At 44.0% G+C, this 23,908-nt stretch overlaps 1 protein-coding gene across 1 annotated transcript in view; it reads left to right on the top strand.

The window, feature by feature from the left end:
- Positions 1-23,555, top strand: part of RIMBP2 (RIMS binding protein 2) — a 290,880-nt gene extending 267,325 nt beyond the window's left edge. The window contains exons 17-23 of the mRNA XM_061142128.1: positions 1,721-1,786; positions 5,170-5,351; positions 6,402-6,570; positions 12,199-12,302; positions 13,739-13,810; positions 21,132-21,266; positions 22,339-23,555. Coding sequence (XP_060998111.1) covers positions 1,721-1,786; positions 5,170-5,351; positions 6,402-6,570; positions 12,199-12,302; positions 13,739-13,810; positions 21,132-21,266; positions 22,339-22,371 — 761 coding nt within the window. The 3' untranslated portion in view covers positions 22,372-23,555. The remainder of the gene's footprint in view (positions 1-1,720; positions 1,787-5,169; positions 5,352-6,401; positions 6,571-12,198; positions 12,303-13,738; positions 13,811-21,131; positions 21,267-22,338) is intronic.
- Positions 23,556-23,908: the final 353 nt, after the last annotated feature.

Below are 23,908 nucleotides of genomic sequence, written 5' to 3'. Positions count from 1 at the left end.
AAATTATGGAGCTACAAATTGCCAACTGGGCAAGGAAGTAAAGGAAAAACATAAGTGGACCCACAGTCTCCCCATCAGAGTCTTGGACAATCCTTCTGGTGGATTTGTCTTAAGGGAAAGAATGCAGAAGGCTGCACATGTCTTAATTTTAGTGAAAGACACTAGTTAAGTTAGTAGAGGGCTTCCCTGGTAGCTCAGCTGGTAAAGAATCTGCCTGCAATGTAGGAGGCACTGGTTTGATTCCTGGGATGGAAAGATCTCCTGGAGAAGAGACAGGCCACCCCCTCCAGTGTTCTTGGGCTTCTCTGGTGGCTCAGCTGGTAAAGAATCTGCCTGCAATGAGGGAGACCTGGGTTCGATCCCTGGATTTGGAAGATCCCCTGGAGAAGGGAACAGCCACCCACTCCAGTTTTCTGGCCTGGAGAATTCCATGGACTGTATAGTCCATGGGATCTCAAAGAGTTGGACATGACTGATTGGCTTTCACTTTACTTCAAGTTAGTAGAAAGAGAGTAATGCTGTGGTAACACCTTCACAAAGAAAAAAAAATCCTCAATAATAGAACCCAAAAAATGTTAAATAAATCCATGATAGAATTTCTTTTATTGTACCTATTCTCTTAGCACAGAGCAAGGCAAGAAAGCATAATTATAAAGCATAATTAGTATCAATCACTTTATATATTCATATACATATATTCACAGACCAAAGAACCTATTATATTTTCAAAAGACAAAAGTGACTCAAAGAAGAGGAGAATCATGCCCAAAACTCTAGGAAGTGAATGGTCAGTGACATGTGAATAGGCTATTTTCCTCCAGTCTCTGTTTATTTAGTTATATTTTTCTTGTGCCAGTATCAGTAATTAATAATTTAGAAATCTGCCAACTCCAAAAATATCCTTTTCTTTTATGGAGAAACTCAAGTCTATAGACCGTATACTTTCTACATATATTTTTTAATAAGCAATGCCTTCACAGCTAAAATATATTATACTTTTAAATATACTCTGGATTTCCTTAATTAAGAAAACAATGCCCCTCCTGATTTAAAAAGATAAAAGTTATGTAGTTCCATATCTAGTAAATTCTAAGTCATATAATTAGCATAACGAAGGCCTTATAACCTTAATCAATGACCCCAAACGAGGATTTCATTGGGTTTTGTTTCTTCCTATGTAATTTTTGGTCTTTGCATGTATCTAGTTATTCACCTGACAGATGAAAAGGCCCAAGGGTGTACCCATCTGAAGAAGAAATACCACATCCTAGAGCATTCTGCTCTTACTAGTTGACTGTGAAAATCTCCATTTCCTCCCATCTTCTGGATTATTTTGGCCACTGAGCTTACAAAGCAAGGAAATGCAGCACATTTTCTCTATATCCAGATGGGAAAAGTTAAAATGACTTCTAAACAAAACTTGACTCTCTAGAAAGGAGACTCATCTCCCTGGGTTTCCCTATAAGGAGAAGAGGAGCAGCTGTAAAGTGTGTTTCATAGGTGACCCACTTTTTCTCTGTAGAAATTACAATGGAGAGGAACAGTGGAGGCGGGTAGCCTCGGTCAGGTAGTGAGGGAAGTACTTCAATTATAGAAGACAGTGCTTATTCTGGCAGCACAGGTGGATTCGGGAGCCAACAGGGGCAAGTCAGGATTTTCAGCTTTGCATGTGGTATGCAGACCCTTCCTGCTTCCTGACAAAGACCCCCTCCTACCCCAGGTCAGGATATTCCACATCAGGGCAGAGGGAGGAGCGCCCACTCCCAGGTCAGACCAGCAGCTGGAGGTAAGTTCTTCCTTGAGTCTAGCCTGCCACCGAGAAAAGGAAGGGCCTCCCAGTCACCCACTCCAAACACTGTTAAGCTGGATTTGTGTGGACACATTCCATGGAGGCCACTGTTCTCTTCCTGTGAGGTCTGATTCCATAAAGTATCTAATGCACCTTCTCTGGAGGAAACACAGTGACATCATACCCACACTTCCACTCATATACACCAACTCCAAGTGCTCCAGCCACTTCTGCCCCATCCCAGCTCCTCCCCGCAAACCAGAGAGAGATCCTGTAATGGTGTGGGTGACTGCCTGCTGTCCTCACTGAGCGTGGTGCTAGCCTGAGATCCTCTTGCTGGTCTCCATGCCTAATGCCTCCCACTTGGGCTTGGTGTGATTTGGGGCTTAAAGACACAGAGGCAGTTTTCCGCATATCACAGTGCCTGAACTTGAGCCAACTCCTGAGAGCATGCGAACTCTAGGAGTAACCCAAAGGTCTCCCAGAGTGATACTGACCTACCCAACACTCCCCTTGTGAACTTGCCTGTACATTCCAACTCCACGATCATCACATCAACTTAGTCAAGGAAGCCCTGGGAGCCCTCTGGGTGGGTGCAGCCAAAGTTGTAGCCACAGTGCTCCTTCATTGACATTTCCCTCAGCTGAAATGGCACCCACTGGGTCACACTGCTGTTGTATTAAGCTCCTTCTGCAAAACTCCCAAGGTTATCCAGCTGAATTGAAAACAGGCATCCTTATGCTGCTAATGGTTTTCTCTACCATCAGCCACGAGCATGAAAAAATCACTGCATCACTACACATACAGAGATATTCACAGGTCACGAGATGGTGTACCATGGTCCTCATGCTGTTTAATTTAGAGAACATTTAATAACTAGGGGGACAAAGTATGAGATCTTCTCATTGACTATGTGTGCGTGTGTGCTAAGTCACTTCAGTCGGGTCCAACTCTGTGTGACGCTATGGACTGCAGCCCGCCAGGCTCCTCTGTCCATGGGATTCTCCAGGCAAGAATACCGGAGTGGGTTGCTGTGCCCTCCCCCAGGGTATCTCCCCGGTCCAGGGGTCCAACCTCTGTCTCTTACGTCTACCTGCTTTGGCAGGTGGGTTCTTCACCACTAGCACCACCTGGGAAGCCCTCTCATTGACTATAAACAAAATCAAAACTAGTGTGAAGAAAGTAAGGCCGGGCTGTTCAGTTTTGTTCCCTTTGAGCTTCCCTGATACCTCAGTCGGTAAAGAATCAGCCTGCAATGCAGGAGACTCTGGTTGATTCCTGGGTTGGGGAGAGCCGCTGGAGAAAGGATAGGCTACCCACTCCAGGAGTTGGGAGTAGGTGATGGACAGGGAGGCCTGGTGTGCTGCAGTCCATGGGGTCGCAAAGAGTCAGACACGACTGAGCCACTGAACTGAACTCACTCCAGTATTTATGGGCTTCCCTGGTGTCTCAGCTGGTAAAGAATCTGCATTGACTATAAACAAAATCAAAACGGTGTGAAGAAATTAGTAAGGCCGTGCTGTTCAGTTTTGTTCCCTAGCAGAAGCAAAGTTACTGAATGTTTAGATTATCTTGGTATCCTAAAAGGATCCTGAATTCAAATAATGTTAACAGTTCACTGCATTTTAAAGACCAACCTTTCCTGCAGTTAAAGTGCTTTATTATTTTTCAACTGCATGTTTCTGCTGGTGAAAGAAGCCAAGACTCTGGCTCTCCCCACACCCTCCGTGTTACCCACACAGCTTTGACATCCTCTTGTCCCGCCTCCTGTGCTCCTTGCACAAATTTTGACTGGCCGTTTTTCCCACCCCTACCCCCCTTTCTGATGATTGGAGTTTTTCTCATTTGCTTCCCCACTGATGTTCTGAGTCCTTCTCATGTAGTCAAAACAGTATAATTCACTAGGAGATGTTTGTTCTCTCTATATGCATATTAATAAATGTATACATACATAGTGAGATATATGCATATCTATAATGATCTTTAATAATGTTGTTGATGTTCAGTTGCTCAGTAATGCTGGTCTCTTTGTTACCCCATGACTGCAGCATGCCAGGCACCCCTGTCCTTCACTATCTCCTGTAGTTTGCTCAAATTCATGTCCATTGAGATGGTATGCTATCCAACCATCTCATCCCCTGCTGCCCCCTTCTCCTTTTGCCTTCAATCTTTCCCAGCATCAGAGTCCCAATGAGTCAGTTCTTTTGCATCAGGTGGTCAAAGAGCTTTAGCATCAGTCCTTCCAGTGAATATTGAGGGTTGATGTCCTTTAGTATTGACTGGTTTGCTGTCCAAGGGACTCTCAAGAGTCTTCTCCAGCACCACAATCCAAAAGCACCAATTCTTTGGTGCTCAGCCTTGTAATACATATGCATATATACTAGGATTTCAAAAAAAAATAGTCTTTAGACGCTCAGTGGTAGGCAGACTTGAAACTCAATTCTTCCAGGAAGTCATTAATTTACTGTAATGCATTCGTTGCCACTTACCTGTTTGGAGCCAAGTGAGCGGCTGAGTCACCTGTATCAAACTTTGACTAACAGGCAAATACATCTTTTAACATCCTTCTGCTCTGGCCTATCTGTTAATGGAAACCTAGAGGGTCTCTGGGTCTCTGTGCTTGACTCCTAAACAGGTCCTTCCTAATCCCGGGATTTGGCCACCCGTCACCCGCCCCCCAGCCGGTGCTCAGACCAGTCCTGCCAGGAGGTCATTGAAACACAGCCCTTTATCTCTCGCTGTCTTCACAAGCAGCACACCTACACTCACCCTGCTGCCTACGTTTCATACTAGTTCTTAGCTTTTCAAACCCATCTCTGTCGAGGTGATCCATTTCTGCCTGCATGTTGGGCTACACATTTTTTTTTAAGAATTCATTTTTATGACTCTATGGATTATGTTGGTTTTGGCTGTGTTGGGTCTTTGCTGCTGCATGGGCTTTTCTCTCTTGCGGCCAGTGGGGGCTGCTCTCTAGTCGTCATGCCCGGGCTGCTCGTTGTGGTGGCTCCTCTACTTGCAGAGCACAGGTTCTAGGCTGCAGGCTTCAGTAGTTGCAACATGTGGGCTCAGTAGTTGCGGCTCCTGGACTCCAGAACACAGGATGAATAGCTGTGTTACACAGGCTTAGTTGCTCCGAGGCACATTGGATCTTCCCACATTGGGGATCGAACCCACATCTCCTGCATTGGCAGGTGGATTCTTTACCAAACTGAACCAACTAGGGAAGCCCAGCTACACATTTTTTTTAAAAATACTTAAAGTGCCTCCCTCTTCGTTTTCCAAAGCCACACTTTGTATAACAGCTCACATTTCTGGGTAAAGCAGGGAGGAAGTCTGGCGGGAATCACTTAGACTCTGTGCTTTATCCCATGCACTCCCAGATGAGTACGGGCGGGACCGGCTTTCTCCGGACTTCTACGAAGAGTCAGAGACAGACCCTGGGGCAGAAGAGCTCCCAGCCCGCATCTTTGTGGCCCTTTTTGACTACGACCCCCTCACCATGTCCCCGAACCCAGACGCTGCAGAAGAGGAGCTTCCCTTTAAAGAAGGGCAGATCATCAAGGTGGGGGCATGGCCCGGGGGGTACAGGTGGTGGGGGAGGATGGAGAGGGGGTGATCACCAGACCCAAGCGCCTTAGCACAGGGGTCCCCAACCCTCAGGCCATGGACCAGTATGGGTCTGTGACCTGTTAGGAACCGGATTGCACAGCAGGAGGTGAGTGGCAGGTGAGTAAGCAAAGCTTCATTTGTATTTATAGCCACTCCCCATCACTCATTACCACCTGAGTTCTGTCTCCTGTCAGACCAGTGGCAGCATTAGATTCTCATAGGAGTACAAACCCTACAGTGCTTGAATCATAGGGAAAGCCACCGCCACCCCCAATCTACAGAAAAATTGTCTTCCACAAAACCAGTTCCTGATGCCACAAAACTTGGGGACAGCTGCCTTAATACCTCAAAACGACAGGCTACTTTCTCTTGTATTTGACATTCAGCCTCCTATCAGTAGTGGAGGAGGAGCCTGAGTCTGGAGTCAGAAGGAAGACATGGGGTGCTCCCTAGGAGAGGGGAAAGGGCCTTGAACCCTAAGTTTGCAAATTTCTGAAAGGGCAATGACAATAACCTTTGAAAGAGGTCCTAATGTTTGCTAAGTAAAACAGGGGCTCTAGGGAAGGTGATGCTTACCCCGCAGAATAGTATGCACAGAATCCCTCTGTGAGTTGAGGTTTTTCACTTCTAGAATGCCAGACAGTGGTGCTGTCTTCTTATGGAGGAATCATTTGTTACACTACACTTGCACGTGGGGTTGGGGTGGGGGCGCTTAACTTGTGTGCATTCACACACATGCACTCAGCTAGCAAAGCCCTGGCCTCACCTGGCAGCCCCTTGCTCAGCGGGAGCTCCAGAGTCTGTCCAAACCCTGGAGGAGAATCAGGTTCCTAGACATACAGATTTTTAGGGTGAGGGCCATGTGTACACACTTATGCCCACAAGCAGCGATATTCTGTGTTCTTCAAGTCCGTGTCTGACTAGCTGTGACTCTAGCATGAACAGGGCTGATCCATTTCTGAACCAGCCACCCCAATGCCTTGCCTTCTTCCCACAACTCCAGGTGTATGGTGATAAAGACGCTGATGGATTCTACCGCGGGGAAACCTGTGCCCGGCTTGGCCTTATTCCCTGTAACATGGTCTCTGAAATCCAGGCAGATGATGAGGAGATGATGGACCAGCTTCTCAGACAAGGCTTCCTCCCTCTGAACACACCTGTGGAGAAAATAGGTAAGAGGCCGTGCCCGGCTCACCTGTGAACCTTCAGGCCAGGTGGCACCTGCCTTCTCGAGGGTTTTTTAGCACAAAATACCAGCCCAGGGCGTCCCTGGTGGCTCAATGGTGGAGCGTCCACCTGCCCATTCAGGGGACACAGGTTCCATCCCTCTACCGGGAAGATCCCACAAGCCTTAGAGCAACTGAGCTCGTGTACCACAACTATTGTGCTCTGGAGTCCGGGAGCCACAGCTACTGAAGCCCATGCACCCTAGAGCCCATGCTCCACAGGAGAAGCCACCGCAACGAGGATCCTGAGTACTGCAACTAGAGAGTAGCCCCGGACCACTGCGACTAGAGAAAACCCGAGTGCAACAACAAAGACCCAGCACAGCCATAAATTTAAAAAATATATTTTTTTAAAACTACGGAAAAAAAAAAAAAACCCACCAACTCAGGGCAGGAGGCAGCACTGAGCAGAGGAATGAATGCTTTGTTGTTTTTTTTAAAAGATATTTCGTATAGTTCCCTGTGCTACACAGTAAATCCTTGTCACATAACCATTTTATTTTTTGGCCACACCAGGCATGTGGGATCTTAATTCCCAGACTGGGGACTGAACCTGGGCCCCATGCATTGGAAGCACAGAGTCCTAAACACTGGACCACCAGGGAAGTCCCCCAAATCTGAGTGTCAACGAACAGATTTTCTTGGGCAAAACCCACTCTGTAAACCAAGGTTTTAACAGTCCTGAGATACAGACATATAGGCATCTAAATATTCATGAAAACACAGATGATCTTCTCATGAAAGATGAAGTATAGCCTTACTTACTAAAAGCCTATCACATTTAGAAGGTAAACAACATTTTGGGGTTGTTTTGGATGGAATGTTTGTGTCCCCCTAAAATTCATTTGTTGAAACTTTAATCTGCAATGTGATGGTTTATTAGGAGGTGGGGCCTTTGGGAATGATCTGGCCATGAGGGTGGAGCCCTTCTGGATGGGGTTAGTGCCCTTATAAAAGAGACCCCAGAGAGCCCCTTCCCCTTTCCATCACGTGAGGACACAGAAGGAAGTCATCTGTGGACCAGGAAGGAAGGAAGCAGGTCTTCATCAGACACCAAGTCAGCCAGCACCTTGATCTTGGACTTCCCCCTTGCCAGGACTGTGAGAAATGAATGTTTGTTGTCTCAGCCCCTAGTCCATGGCACTTTGTCATCTCAGCATGAATGGACTGATACTGGTAATATACTTTGGTTTTTGTTTGTTTTAATATTTATTTATTTGGCTGCTCCGTGTCTTAATTGTAGCATGCAGGATCTTTAGTTGCAGCCTGTGGGATCTACTTTGCTCGCCAGGGACTGAACCTGGGCCCCATGCTTTGGGAGCACAGTCTCAGCCACGGGGCCACCAGGATACTGGTACTACTTTGCACATTGACTATCTATGATAAATTTCAAAGGATGATTGGGTAGTGGTATGCTTTCCATTCTTCAGGTGAATTCTGCTTATCCAAAGACATAAAAGATTTTTACCCTTTAATTTGGATACTAAATTCTTTTGTTTATCTGGAACCACTGAGCAACCAGTAAAACTGTTTTCAGCAAAATTACATTTATGGTCTTTAATTTTTCCATGTACAAGGAAAATCTACTCATTCAAAAGGCCTCTCCTTCTTCTAAATAACTGTAGACAGAAAGACTCATGGCATTCACATTTAAAGTTTTAATACTTCAAGACATTACATTCACTTCTTTTTTATTGTTTAACCTTTTTCTAAATTTATTTTTATTGACTTATAGTTGATTTACAATGTTGTGCCAATCTCTTCTGTGTAGCAAAGTGAATCAATTATACACATATGTACATTCTTTTTAATATTCTCTTCCATTATGGTTTATTACAGGATATTGACTATAGTTCCCTGTGCTATACAGTAGGACCTTGTTATTTATCTGTCCTATATGTAATAGTTTGTTGTGCATTGTGTGCATGCCCAGTCATGTCTGACTCTTTTGCGACCCCATGGACTGTAGCTCGCCAGGCTGTCCTCTATCCATGGAACTTTCCAGCCAAGAATACTGGAGTGGGTTGCCATTTCTTCCTCCAAGGCATCTTCTCAACCCAGGGATCAAACCTGTGTCTCCTGGATTGGCAGGTGGATCCTTAACCACGAGCCCCCAGGGCAGCCCACATGTAATAGTTTGCATCTGCCAATCCCAAACTCCCAGTCCACCCCATTACCTCCCCTAGATTCACTTCTAAATCACACTCCAGACAAAGTTCAGTGGTTCAAGTAATATGCATGATTTTAAGGACAAACACAAAAATCAAATAACTCAACCTTTTTGGTATTAATGAGTTCATTGTCTCAAGTCAAGATCCATGTCTAATAGCCGAGGTTTCATATGAATAAACTGCCCAGATTAAATCCCTGAGACCACAGCTCTCTGAGCCGTCACGCTATCCATTCCCTTGCATCGCTGCCCCCTTTCCTGAAGTCGACAGTGCCTCTTCAAAGAGAGAGTGGGCTCATGCACCACAGACCCAGAGAGTCTAGGAACAATCTGCTAAAGAAAAGAAACTTGATTTACATGACTGCTTGGATTAAATGTCTTTTTATTCAGTAGTCCCTAGACTAGTTGAGGGAACCAAGCTGAGATACCTGCTTGCCCTTTTATGTGGAGGCAATATTTCTCATGGTGAAAGACTGGACGCTTTCATCCTGAGACTGGTGAGTAAGGCTACAATGTCCACGCTCATCTCTCCTTTCCAGCTGCATGCTAGAATGTACAGTACAAGGACAGCCAGGGAACGATGGTACACAGAATGGAAAGATCACATGGAAACCTACTTTGAAAATCTCAGAGAATCCATAAATACAGTTCCTAGAACACAAGTGAGACTAGTAAGGCCAATGGATACAAGAGCAATTGCATTTCCACAGGTTAGCAATGAAAAACTTGAGATTTAAATTGAAAAAGTAATACTGTGTACAATAACACAATGAAGATGTGAAATACAGTTAAGTCTAACAAAATACATGTAGTATCTGTATGTTGAAAATGATAAAACATTGATGAAAGAAATCAAAGAATCCCTAAGTAAATAGAGATAGAATGTTCATAGACTTAATATTGCTAAGACATTAAGATGTCAGATCTCTCCAAACTGACCTATACATTCATCAAAATAGCAGTCAAGGTCTGTGCAAAACACTAGATAGAATCAATAAGCTAAATCATTCATGCACATGAAAAGTCAGAGAAACTAAAAATCACTGAAACAGTTTTTAAAAGAAAAATGTGCAAGACTCATGTAACTTGATTTTAAGACTCACTATAAAGGCAAACTGATCAAGACCATGTGATATCGGAGAAAGGACAGGCACATAGAGGAACAGGATAGAACGGACCCCCCCAAACTGACCAACATATCCACGATCAACTGATTTTTGACAGAGGTAAAAACGTAATTCAGTTGAGAAAAGGTAGTCTTTTCAATAATAGGTGCTGGAATTACTGGACATCCACAGGCCAAAAATAAATCTCAAGCTATATTCTCACTATAGTGAAAAACTCAACTCAAGATGGACACTGTCTTTAATATAAAAATGAAGACTATAAAACTTATAGAAAACAAAGGAAAAAAACTTTGTAATGACCAGGCAACAATTGTTTTTGATATGATATATTTTAAAAATTGTGTTAGATATCATCAAAAGTAAATATTTCTGAGTTGGACTTCCCCAGTGATCCAGTGGTTAAGAATCTGCCTGCCAATGCAGGGGACATGGATTTGATCTCTGGTCTGGGAACTAAGATCCCACGTGTCACAGGGCACCTAAGCCTGTGCACCTAAACTACTGAGTCCATGCACCCTACAGCCCATGCTCCAAAACAAAAAAAGCCACCACAATGAGAAGCCCTCGCACTGCAAAAAGAGTAGCCCCCACTCGCCTCAACTAGAGAAAGCCTGCATGCAGCAACAAAGTCCTAGCACAACCAAAAATAAATTTTAAAAAATCACTAATAACCGGAAAGAACTCAAATGTTTTCTGGCTGGTAAATGGATCAAATAACTATGGTGCATCAATACAATGGGATACTACTCACCAAGAAGAGTAAAACAAATTATTGATCCATGCAGTAACATGACTGAATCTCAGATGCAGTGTCCAAAGGAAAGAAGTCAGTCCCCAAAAGCTACACCCATGAGATGCCATTTAAACATATTCTAAAACGGGCAGAACTATTGGGACAGAAAACAGATCAGTGGTTACCTAGGTTGGAGGTGACAAATGGGCATGAAGGAATTTGGGGCACAGTGACATAAGTGTTCAATATCTTGATGGTTGTGGTGGTTATGTGACCATAAAGTTTATCAAAACTTACTAAAGTGAATGAACATCAGACTGAATCATATTGTATGTAAATTACACCTCAATACAGTACACATGTAGCCTTAATGCCACTGACATAGGGTTCCCCTGTGAAATTAGCAGTTTAGCAACACTGTAATTAACCTCTGGTTACCACTGTAATTTAATCTAGGAAACATCCATGCAGGTCCTGCAAAGGTGTGCTTGCTTATTTCAAATAAAAGCAGTGATTCTTGACCAGGAGCTGAGGGTTGAATTTTGCACATGCACACAATGAGCCCTGTGCCTGCCACAGACACCTGAAAAGCTGCTTAACTCACTTTAGATGCTTTCAAAACACTTGTCTTTAGGAGGTTTCATTTCTGTCCATTGAATTCCAAAAATTAGTCTTAGGCAAAAGGTGGCTGGGTTTGGGAGAAAGGCCTCAATGCCAACTTTCTCCAGGAGAAATGTCATTTAGGAACCCAACAACAGAGGTTTGCCAGGGAGTTTGACGATTTGGGCCAGATCCCATGGTTCTCCATTGGCCCTTCTCATAAATGGCTGTTTTCGGAGTTTTTGCAAATGCTCTGTGTGGGTTTTCCTCTTTCCTCCCCTCTTATGCTGCTACAGAGCCCAGGGCTCCATCCAGGGCAGATCACAGCCGGGCAGCAGGAGGGGACGTCCCCCAGAGCCTTCTCCACAAGTGGCATCCTTTCAGGGACAGGTGTTAAAAATACAGCGAGGGCACTAGAGGAAGCGGAGGGAAAGGAACCTCTGAGGTGGGCAGAGAGGGTACCCCCTTCTGGTGACTCTTGTTTCTCCTGATGACAGACTGGTGGTTGTGCCTCTGGTCTGAGCGAGAATAATCTGAGTAAGAATAATCTTCATAGCAGCTCCATGGGCAGCATTTTTGACCTGGTGTTCATGGGGTTCCTCTGAGCTGGGTCACAACCTGCAAGTGGCCCACGTGGCCCCCCCATGTCACACGCACCTCTTGCCACTCCAAGCCCTTTAGACTGACTATTGGAGCAAATTCCCTGCTCCAAGTCTCCCCTGTTTCTGTACAGAGAGAGAGGAGTGGGGCTCGACTGGACTTCATTGTGAGCGTAGGGAGCCTGGGGGCTTCCCCGGCTTGGCCAGCACCACTGCCCAGCAGTCATCTCAGCCACACTGGCCGCATGCAACCTGGCTCCACCGACTAAGTCAAGGGATAGGGGACGCCGCTGGCTTTGAGATCACATCATGATGGCGTTCTTCTTCTCCTTGTGATGTGAACAGAGAGGAACAGAAGAGGCGGCAGGCAGCACTCAGTGTCCACGCGAAGGATGGTGGCCCTGTATGACTACGACCCAAGGGAGAGCTCGCCCAACATCGACGTCGAGGTACCTCTGTGCACAACACCCTCCCTCCCTCCCTTCCCTGGAACCTACATGGGAAGGTCTACTCAACCAGGAACGAGAGAGCCAGGAGGGTAGGAGGCAGGTCACAAGCCTGGTGACACACTCAGGGCACTGGCAGCCACTGACATAGGGCTTCCCTGGACCAGCACCTTGTGACCCACACCTACTGTGATGGGTCGTCCTGGAGAGAGAGCAAAACCTCTGACATGTGGCCAATGACCTCCCCCACACACACACACACACAAAACCTGACATGTGGCCAATGACCCCCCCCCCCCACACACACACACACACAAAACCTGACATGTGGCCAGTGACCCCCCATACCACACACACACACACACACACACACACACACGCAAGGGAAATAGAGCAGAAAAGATGGATGTTCTCTGTGCACATAGGCTTGGTATCCTAGGAACACTGTGAAAACTGAAAAGCATTTGCCTTCAGAGGGATTAGATTTCCACTCTTTGGAGCCGTTTTTTTAGACAAGATGTATACAAATCCCTGGTCCTTGGTATTTCTGTTGTACCCAATGGGTGACCAGCTTGGGGTTCAGATTCAGAGCTTAGGTGGACTCAAATTTCTGTGTTGGCTTGATGAATGTGTGCATGCATGCTGAGTCACTTCAGTCATGTCCGACTCTTCGCGACCCTATGAACTGTGGCCCACCAGGCTCCTCCAGTCCGTGGGATTCTCCAGGCAAGTATACTGAAGTGGGTTGCCATGCCCTCCTGCAGATCTTCCAGACCCAGAGACTGAACTCGTGTTTCTTGTGTCTCTTGCAGTGGCAGACAGGTTCTTTACCACCAGTACCACTTGGGAAGCCTGGCTTAATGTGTATATGATGCCTAATGGCGCTTAGAAATGAACTTGAGTCCCCTGTTTTCATATCTAGAGATAAAAATGCGATTTTTCTCTGGTATCCTCTGCTGGAGTCAGTGCACCCACCTCTAACCTGGAGCATGGCACGTAGTAGATATTTACTAAATGACATTTAAGTACAATTTTTTTTTTTACATTCAGTGAAAGGATATTTGTGCAATGGTCCCTACACTGCAGAGCGCATCTGAAGGCTCTGTGGTTTTTAAGTTAACTATTTAACTAGCTGTAAAGACGCACCGCCAGCAGAACCTGGGGATGATCTTAATTCTGGCTGAGAATGGGAGCACAGCAGCGCTTCTTTTGGAGACTTGGCCTCATGTTGAGTTGTCCTTACTTTCTAAGAGACTGGGAACACAGGCATTCATTCATCTGATATGTACCTTTCCTCCTTATCTGACTGAAAGGGTAGGTTCATACCAAAACAATAAGAAAAAAAGAGAAATCATACCAGAAATCATGAAGATTTTTTTTTTTTAAGGCAACTTCTATATCTAGGAAAACACTATTAACTTTATGTTCTGTCTCTACAGGCTGAACTTACATTTTGCACAGGAGATATTATTACTGTTTTTGGTGAAATTGATGAAGATGGATTTTATTATGTAAGTTTTTGAAGCATCAAATATGTAACTATTTTTGCTTGTCTATTCTGTCCTCTAAAATTGTGCGTGAACTTTACCTGGCTTGCTGAAAGGATGGCTAATGTGCTTGTCCTCCTTGCTCTTCACATATAATATGGGAAGGCAGTTCTGTGATCTTCACTGTTACTTCTCCTTAAAAGGGACATTTTCAATGGGTACGAGCTGTTGACAAAGTAAGAGTATTCACGTGCTTACATGAAATGCTTCTTTCATCCAAACATTTACCAAGCCGTTTAATTTTCTGGATTACCTGGTGCCTGCGTGTGTGCTAAGTCGCCTCAGTCGTGTCCGACTCTTTGCAGCCCTATGGGCTGTAGCCTGCCAGGCTCCTCTGTCCATGGATTCTCCAGGCAAGACTACTGGAGTGAGTTGCCGTTTCCTCCTCCGGGGGATCTTCCCCAATCCAAGGACGGAACCCGAGTCTCTTATGTCTCCTGCATTGGCAGGAGGGTTCTTTACCACTAGGGCCACCTTGGAAGCCCCATTTAGTGCATAGATAATACATTTTCAAATGGTGAGAGGAAGAAATACAAAGAAGCAAAATTAATTCATTAAAACCAGCAGAATTTCAAGCTCCTCCCTCTTACAGCCCTGTGGACCCAGCCTCTGGGATAGGGGTGGGGGAGTCCTGGCTCTGCCCTGGGCCAGCGGAGCGGATCTCCTGATATTCCTGAAGAGGAGAAGGCAGGCATGTTGGGTGGTCATCTTTGTGGCACTTCCCCAGCCAGACACCTACTGCTGTCCCTTGCCTTATGGATGGGGTCATCGTCTTGCATCCCACTTTCCTCCTCTTTCTGTTGTTGTTTTTTTTCATAATAAAAATAATCAAGAAACTCTCAAGTCCTGACAAGGCAGGTTTCTCTTGGGGTCAAATGGATTTTACAACATTAGGCACACGTGGTATGTCAAAGCTCCTCTGCTGCAGTTTCTGATTTTTAAGAGAATAGTTTTTAGTAAGACTGTTCATACTGTTACCAACCAGGGTTCTTGGCCTTCCCCAATCAATAGAAATTGATCAGAGGTCAGACAAAAAATTCAGGTAAGGCTTTACTGGGGCCCCTGGTGCACAGTGGGGAGCCAGAACAAATAACAGGTTCACTTGCTTGCTCTCAGATGAGGGGGACAAGCGTGTTCCTTACATGGGGTGAGGGTAGGGGTGTGTCCAGGGGTCAGGCCAGGAGTTAGTTTAGGTGGTTTGCACACCCCTTAGGTGGTGGTGTGTGCAGGGGGCACGCGAGGTACCCTGCTTTTGCTCTCAAACCTCTGCTTTTACTCTGGGCTCTTCAGAAGTGGCAGTTGGGTTTTTTTGGTCTTTTTGTGCCTTGTTGTCCATAATTTGCCCTAAATGCCCCCCTTGGTTGCAGTTAGTTTTACTTCCTTCTAGTTTCTTTGTATTTTGATGCTGGAGATGTTTCACCAGGTGCAAGCACTGCAGCAAAAGGTCCCAGGTTCAGGTCCAAGCCTGTCTTGATACTCTGTCCCTATGTTGCAAATATTTCTTTTTCTAGGTAATTCTCTGATTTTTAACTTTTCTTTTTTGTGTGTGGTTTTGTCTTCTTTTCTTTTATGAAGCAGAAGTTTTACATTTTTATGTAGTCAGTTTTTCAGCCCTTGGGAGGCATGCTTAAAAGTCCTTCAAGGTGATAGAAATAATCATTTTATCTTGGTTCTCCACTTTGATAGCTTCATTTTCACATGTAAATCTCAAGTGTCTAACTCTATTTCTAATTAGAGAAACTAATGTCCCATACCACTTATTAAATAATCCATCCTTTCCTCACTGTTTAAAAATCCCACCCTTCTTCTGCGTACTACACTCCTACTTAGATTGTATCCATATCTCATGCTACTTGATTCTCTCAATTATTGTGTTTTTATAATTCATATTCACATTTGGAAGGGATCTCTTCACTAGGATCCTACCCCACAACAAACCCACAGTATTTTATGTAGAGGTGCATTTAGTTTTTAGATGAAACTGGGGAGTTTTTAGATGACATGACATTGTCTTTCAACTCTAACATGAGTGTGTCTGACTTTTTCTAAGTTTTTCCTTTCATCTATTCATGAAATTATTCTTACACATCCTTATATATCTTTTAAAGTTCATTCTTCTGTTCATGCTATTATGATTTTTCTGGTATATATTTTACTGGTTATTTAGAAAATATGTTGGAAATGTGTGTATACATATGCATGTGTGTATGTATGGTTTGTGTGTATGTATGCGACACACATGTATGTGTGCATATATGCAAACATGTATGGATGTGTGTGCATGTTTATGTATGTATATGGGCATGTGTATGTATTTGCGTGTGTGTGTGTGTGTGTGCATTTTGTGTGTATGTATGTGTGTGCTCTCTGTGCCTATTTATCTGCATGCATGTTTATGTTCCCCTACAAATCTTTCTTCTGGATGCATTTATATCCATTGCCATCAGTTGGTTCTCTTGAGTTCCCTGAGTCAAGACATTTTGTCTTTTCTTCAATATTTATCAGTCATCTCTTCTTACTGTCTTACTGCAGCATTTGGAACAATTATGAATAGTGAGGACAGGGGATCCTTGACATTATGTATTTTAGTAGGAATGTCACTAATCTTTACACTGTTATGTGTTAGGCTAGACTATCAATAGAGAGATGGTCTTTATAGTGTTAAGTATCCTGTTTTCATTTGCTAAGCTTATTTTTTTCTCAGTAAGTTATTGACCATGGATACCACTATTTTTTACAATTATTTTTGAAGAGCTGGATTTGATTTGCTAACATTTTATTCAGAATTATATTTATATTCCAGAAATTATATTGGAATATAATTTTTGGAATATCTTTTATATAGCTTTTGGTATCAGGATTATGCTAGAATTGTGAATGAACTGGTAAGCTTCCAGTATTTTTCATGATCTGGACAGCTAAAATGACATAGTTAGGTCTTATAATTATGTGAAGACTATTAAAATATGTCTATAAGATCTTTTAGGTTCATTATCTTTTTAGGATGCAGTTGTATAACAGCTTTCATTTGCTTAAATGATTATCCTTCTTACTGAGTCAATTTTTTTAGACTCTATGTATACTTGGAATGCCACACCTTTCATTTAGATTTTCAAACACCTAGACAAAACTGGACGTAGTATTATCTGGTAATTTAAAAATATTTTTCTACTATGAGCTGCATGTTTCCATTGTTATGTTATGTTTTCTCTCTTTGTTTTCTTGGCTAGCCTACCTAAATTTTGCATGATAGTAGGAATCAGATCTAAATTAATATGAAATGTACACTTTTTATGTATATCTCCAAAAAATGGCTTTACTGTTATTTTCTTGGTCTGATTTGCTGAGTAGACTGCCCAGTCCACTTATTTTTAATTATTTCTTATTTGATAAATGAGAACTAGGGATATCTAACTTGATACCAAACATCTCAAGCTTCACCAAACTTGTGTTGTCTGACATTGCATGCAATCTTGAAAGCTCTCATAAGAGCTAACTTGTTCTGGGATATACTCCTGTGATCTCTTCCCAGTCTCTCCTCAGTTCCAAATATCCCATAACGAACAGAGACTAGATGGAGGGACCTCTGTTGTCCACCTGGGCCTTCCCCTCCACAATCCATAGCATCCACAGTGAAGTCAATCATTTGAGACTGTCTCCAATCATTTGAGATTTCCAGCACCCCATAATGCTTCAGCCCTTAGGCTGTGTTAACCAGATACTTGCATGCACAGTGTTTCTATAGCCAGGCTCTCAAGTCATGTACTTTGATAGGTCAGAAGGAAACTGGCTGCACAGTAGCAGTCTAAAAAGCATTAAAGCCAGCAAAGATGAACTATGCAGGCATGACTGGGCTTCGTGCCGACTGTGCATGAAGAAAATGGGGCAGTTGTAATGTTTACTGCCATTTAGCCTAACATAATCCAATTCTGTTTGAATGTAAGGTCTTGACATGGTTTGTATTTGACCTCAAACATAGAAGTGGTAGAAATGAGGCTCAAAGAGGACCAGAGATCTGAGTGTGAAGGGTCTGCAAGAGGGAGAAATGTCAGGTTTCTTTTAGAGAAAGTTGTAGTCAAGGGTTTTGCAAATGGACTGTTGAAGGGAGGTGGGAGTCCCAAGGGGCTTGGTGACATGTCACCAAGAGTCCAGGGTACAAGCTATGAAATGACCCAGGTGAGAAACAAGGGCTTGAACTGAGATGGTAACTGAGGCAGACAGACATCGAGGGCTCAGATGGTTAGTTGGGACATCTTCTAGGAAGATCTCAAGGTCATGCCTTAGCTGATAGCTGCCCTGGGTAAAATAGGAATAAGGACACGGTTGAGAGGAAAACATGAAATACTGAGCTTGAGGCCACAGAGCCTCTCCAAGAAGGAGGAGTACTCACGCCCCTGGAATATTCTAGTGATCACATCTGACAGTGGTGTCACGTGCACTTCTGGCACGCGATTTAACAGAACTGTATGAGGGAGGCTCAGGAGAAAAGAGAGGAAACACTGACTAGACAGTGCTCCCACACACTGTTCAGTGAGCCCAGGGCAGGGTTCAGCTCGGAAGCCTGAACAGGCAGGAGGGTATAGGTGTCTGGTCACACAGGTTCCTCTTGTGATGTGAGCGTGGTACTGATGGGGATTTGTGTGTAAAGCTGTGTTTTCACAGAATGTAGTCCCCAAACATAAGCCAACTACTCCATCTGGTGCTCACCCAAAGAAAGTTGTTTTTCTCATGCTGGAGGAAAAAAAAGCTGGCTGTTAAAAGAGTTACTGGGAGGCCTGGACTGTATAGAGATTCCAGTGTCTGTGTATTGATGTTGTCTGCAACCCTTGATGTGGAAGAAATCACCAGGGACACATGCACAGTAAAAGATAAAGGTGTCCTAGAAAGTCTCTTAAGTAACACCAACAGAGAAAAATAAGCTAGTAGGAGAGCCTGAGGGAGAAGGGTTGACGCTGTCACAGGTGAATAGGAGAGTGGAATCTTCAAAGCAGAAGGCAGGTGGTGGCTGAACTGGGCAGGTGGATTTGGAGCTCAGGAGGGATTACTGCACAGAAAAACATGGGAGGTACCTGGACCTGCCTCTTTTTAAAAAAATCATTTTAATTTTTCATTGTGATAAAATACATAAAACACAATTTAACCTTAATCACTCGTTAGTGTATAGTTCACTGGTGTTAAGTACACTCATATTGTTGCACAACCATCACAACCATCCACCTCTAGAACTCTTTTATCTTGGAAAGTTAACACTGTCCCCTTTAAATACCAAGTCTCCACCATCCCCAGCACCCACCATTCTCCTGTCTACTCTGACTACTCTAGGAACCTCATGTAAGTAGAATCATTCAGGGTAAGTCTTCTTTTGACCATTCACCTAGCATGATATCCTCGAGGTTCATCACCGTTGTAGCATAGCTCAGATGTTCCTTCCTTTCTTAAGGCTGAATAATACTACATTGAGCCACACATTGTTTATCCATTCATCTACCGATGCAGTTAGGGTAACTCCATCTTCTGGCTGTTGTGAAGAGTGCTGTGAATATAGGCATACCAGACTCTCTTCAAGACTCTGCTTTTAATTCTTTTAAGTAAATGCCCAGAAGTGGAATTGTTGGATCATATAGTAATTTTATTTTTAATTTTTCGAGGAACCAGCATACTGTTTTTTCCATAGTGGCTGTACTGTTTTACAGGCCCACCAGTAGCATGCAAGTGTTCCAATTTCTCCATATCTACACCAGTATTGCCATCCTAATGTGGTTTTGATTTTTATTTCCCTAATAAATAGTGATACTGAGCATCTTTTATGTGCTTGTTAACCTTTTGTACGTCTTTTTGTGAGAAATATCTATTCAGGTTCTTTGCCCACTTTTTAACTGGGTGAATTATTTCATAAAGCTGTAGAATTTCTTTATATATCCTTTATTATATTATCCTCTTATTAGATAATGACTTGCACATATTTTCTCCCATCGTGTAGGTTTCTTTTACACTCTGTTGGTCATGTCCTTGGATGCATAGTTTTTAATTTTGATGTTGTGAGCTGTCACTTTCAAATTGTCATTTCCTAGACCTATTGAACAAAGAAACAGACTCCCATGTTATCTGGGGCCAGCTTTGAACTTGGTTTTGGGTTCTGTGGGGCAGGTTGTCGGGGCGGGGGGGGGCTTGACATGTGGGCTCTGAACCTCTTGATACACCCGGTCTAGGTTACATGCTGTATTGCTGATCCTGTTGACAGCGCCAGTTGTCTCACTGTTCACACTGTCTGCGCTGTTCAATGGACCCGTGGTAGACAAGGTGTCAGTGGTAAAGGTGGAAGAAGACCTGAAGAGCCCTAGGATCTGCAGACACGTTTATTCTCTCCTGGCTGACCCAGCAGCCACAACAGTATGCTCTCCTGGCTGACACAGCGGCCGTAGCAGTAGACACGCAGTATTCTCTCCTCATGGCTGACACAGCCGTGATGCGGCAGTAATGCCCCTGCTTTCTTTAGGTGGTGCTCATACAGGCGTCCTGCACAAAGTAGCCCGACCAAGCGAGGTCCTCCTGACGCCCATGCGCAGTGCTACAAATGAGCTCAGCTGTTACGCCCTCACTGTTTACACTGTGTGGAGCGAGAGAGCCTGAACCCCCCCTTTTGGCTAATTTGCTCTCTCCCCACACATGCATAGGCATGTTACTGAGTAGAAAGGTCTGGAAGAATATATACCAACTGAAGCAGTCACCTCTAAAGAGGCATCGACACTTTCATCTTCCTCTGTTGTGTGGATCTTTACAGTGAGACTGTAGTAAAGCCTAGGATGAACCATACCAGGGGCAACTGCTGTCCCTTCAGTCCTGCCTCTGCCCCCACACCCCCAGCTCCCCTCTCTCAACATGCCGGAGCAATGGTATTTTTACAAGTTCCCTCGGGACTCAGAGGTCAGCCAGGGCTGAGAACTATGAAGTGAGATGCTCTCGAGGAGTGTTTCTAAGCGTGCCTGATCCTAAGACTCACCCAGGCCCCTTGGCTGGAACAGACTCTTCGGCTCCACTGTAGACCGAATCAAGACTTGGGGTGGGGAGGGGGAAGGGGGGTGATGGGCGTGACCCTGCACTTCAAGCACATGGCCAAGGTCATTCTTGTGACCAGGGGAGTTAGGAAACACTGGCGTCCCGAGCTCTACCACTTTTGAACCATAATAAACTCACTACTCTGAGCTATATTCCTTTAGCGAAAGCAAGAAGTGGGTTTCTGGGAACAAGGGTCAGTCTTTCTTCTTTCTCATCTCTGTGTTTCCAGGGGGAGCTTAATGGGCAGAAAGGGCTTGTACCTTCCAACTTCCTAGAAGAAGTGCCTGATGATGTAGAAGTCTACCTTTCCGACGCGCCGTCCCACTACTCACAGGACATGCCAATGCGCTCCAAGACGAAAAGGGTAAGCATGAGCACTCAGCATGTTTAACCCCCTCCCGCTCTGCCATAGATGGTCTAACACAGCCTCTGCATTGCTCCTTTTATATCTTAGGCCGAAAAGCATAGACCCTGCGTTTTTTTCTCTGCCCTTCCATGGGGGACTGTGCCTAAAAATTCTAACCATGTTTATTTGTTCCACAAAAATGACCCTTTCAATCTAATCAGCCTGCTTTACTCACAAAGGAACTTCCCTTCCTACATCCTAGGTGCACATTCCAGTTTGTTCAAGAGTGAGGAGGGGATGGCTAGTCCATAGATTCAGTGGGCAATAATGATTGTTTGCCCTGTTAGGACTTTAACAGATCCTCTGAACAAAGGTCAGAGAACTTCTCAACCATATATAACTATTAGATTACATTCATGTTTAGTGTCTCATTTTTATTTTATTTCATCACTGCGAGTTTTTATATATTATATTTTTATATATATATATTTTTATTTCTTTGCTCATCTGCTTGGAAACAGAAGAAGAGTGTTCATTTCACACCTTAATCAGGCAATGTAGCCTTCACGTAAGTGAGCAACTGAAGATACCTATAAAGATACCAACTTAAGCTACCTTAACTGGACCAATGTGGTAGACTTAAGGCTTCACTGTGGGGTTAAAACAAATAAAAAAGAAATATGTCTCAAAAACCCATTGGACCTAAAGTATTACTTGGTCTCAGTTGTAAAGCAACTGAATTTGCAGTGAAATAAATCATCTTTAATAATTATTTCCTACGATTTACATTAAGAATATTTGAAAGGCCAACATTGGGAACATATTTCTTAACAGGCTAATTGTTCGTTTACACAGAGTGTTCCAATGTCTACTCATAATTAAAGCTGCATATTGCATTGTTAGCCACTCTTGGAAAAAGCACAATCTAATAAATGTTTACTATGGAAATTTTACTTAAAAAAAAATGCAACTCGAGATCGAGCAGATGAGTAGTGAACAAGAGGTGATCTAGAGTTGGCACTGAACACTTCCCATGCTGGCTTGAGCAGCAGACAGCTTTTTCTTAAGTGACCACCCCTCTACCTTACAGGAGAGCTGGTGCTTCTCCTCAAAGCACAAGTGAGTGTCCTGAACACAAAGGCGTTTGGTGGAAGACTGCTCTGTTGGTATACCAATGCAATACTAAGTTTAATGAAACATGCAGCTCAAACGATTGCATTAGATGGAATAGATGGTATCTTCAGGTGTACTTTGGGATGCTTTACTAGGTGTTTTCCATTAGAATTAGACCTTGATTTTAAATCCAAGTAAGCTTGAAGCCCCTTGGCTCATATCATTTGCCTGTTGAATAATGAACACTCATATTAGAGAGAGGTTTGCTCTGGTGAGGTAAGGGAATAAGAGGAATGCAGGCATGCCCAGGACCAGAAACATGAGTGAGGCCAGTTGTCATGCCTCCCATATAGTTCTGCTCTTGTAAAGCAGCATTAAGCACTGAAGTGTACAAAAGTCCTACCATGTGCTCTATATTGACAAAAAGACATCTTTAATATCTTGGAAATAACAAAAGCATACAATAAGGGCCTTTAAGCTTTCTTTGATTGTAATTAAGGTTCATTTTAGTTTTTTTTCTTTTCTTTCAACCGGTGTGCCATCTCCAATGTTTCTACAGTATACTAACCAACCCAGGAATGCACTCAGCAATGTCAGGGTTTTATATACCCAAGTAGTTTTCATATACAACAAAACTTTAAGAACTTTTTTCTTTAAGAACTTTTGTGTTTAAGATTACTTTTGTGTTTAAGATGGGTACTTGGCCAATACTACTCTCAACATAATTCAAAATAACTTTTTTTTTCCCTGCTCTTGGTCTTAGTTTACAAAGTAAATTACTACCTAGCTTTGTTTTGCCAAAGCAATGGCCACCCCCTCCCCGGAGACAAAGAAACTGAAAACCCAACATTGATGGCTAGACCCCCCTGTCAGAGATATGCCCTGGGAGGGGTGTGAGCCTCTCATGGCATACTTTAACCCTTGGAAGAAGGCATGATCCACCCTTACCTTTCCTGGTGGGAAACGGGGCAGTGTGGGGCTTCTGATGTTACCGAGTGAGCGGATGGATGTTGTTGGCGCTCGCGCACTCAATGAACTGTAACAATGTACCTACTAGGTTCCTGCTGAGGGTTCAGGTACAGCAAGGAGAGCGCCATCCCCCACAGTGCATCTCCATTCGGGGTCGCCTCCGTCACCTAAGGGTACTGGTAGTCCTGGGAGAGGCAGGGACATGTCCTCGAAAAAGAAAAAGGGGCTGCTTTCCAAAGGCAAGAAACTGCTGAAAAAGCTGGGTGCAGTGAAATGATTCATGTGCTTCCGGACAACCTCCAAATCTATGTAATTTTCTTTAATTCCAAACTAGGGCTTTCATGACTCAAGTACTTCCTAAAAAAACAATCTTCTCCCCTGACACCAGTAGAGAAATGCTCTTTGCACTACCATCCACTTTAAGCCCAGCGCCAGGACAAAGAGCTGCTGGCGCTCCCACCCGCCTCGGCCCATCGCTCTTATTAGTGCCCGGGCTCTGGCGGCAGCTGGGCTGTCTCGAGAACATGCAGGGGGCCAGTAGTTCTTTGTGGCTCACTCCCTACCTGGGATTCCAGTCT

This window comes from Dama dama, chromosome 5 (assembly GCF_033118175.1).
Source record: "Dama dama isolate Ldn47 chromosome 5, ASM3311817v1, whole genome shotgun sequence".
NCBI lineage: Eukaryota > Metazoa > Chordata > Mammalia > Artiodactyla > Cervidae > Dama > Dama dama.
The sequence above is the reverse complement of the archived record's forward strand: the minus strand, read 5'-3'. Positions and strand labels throughout refer to the sequence as shown.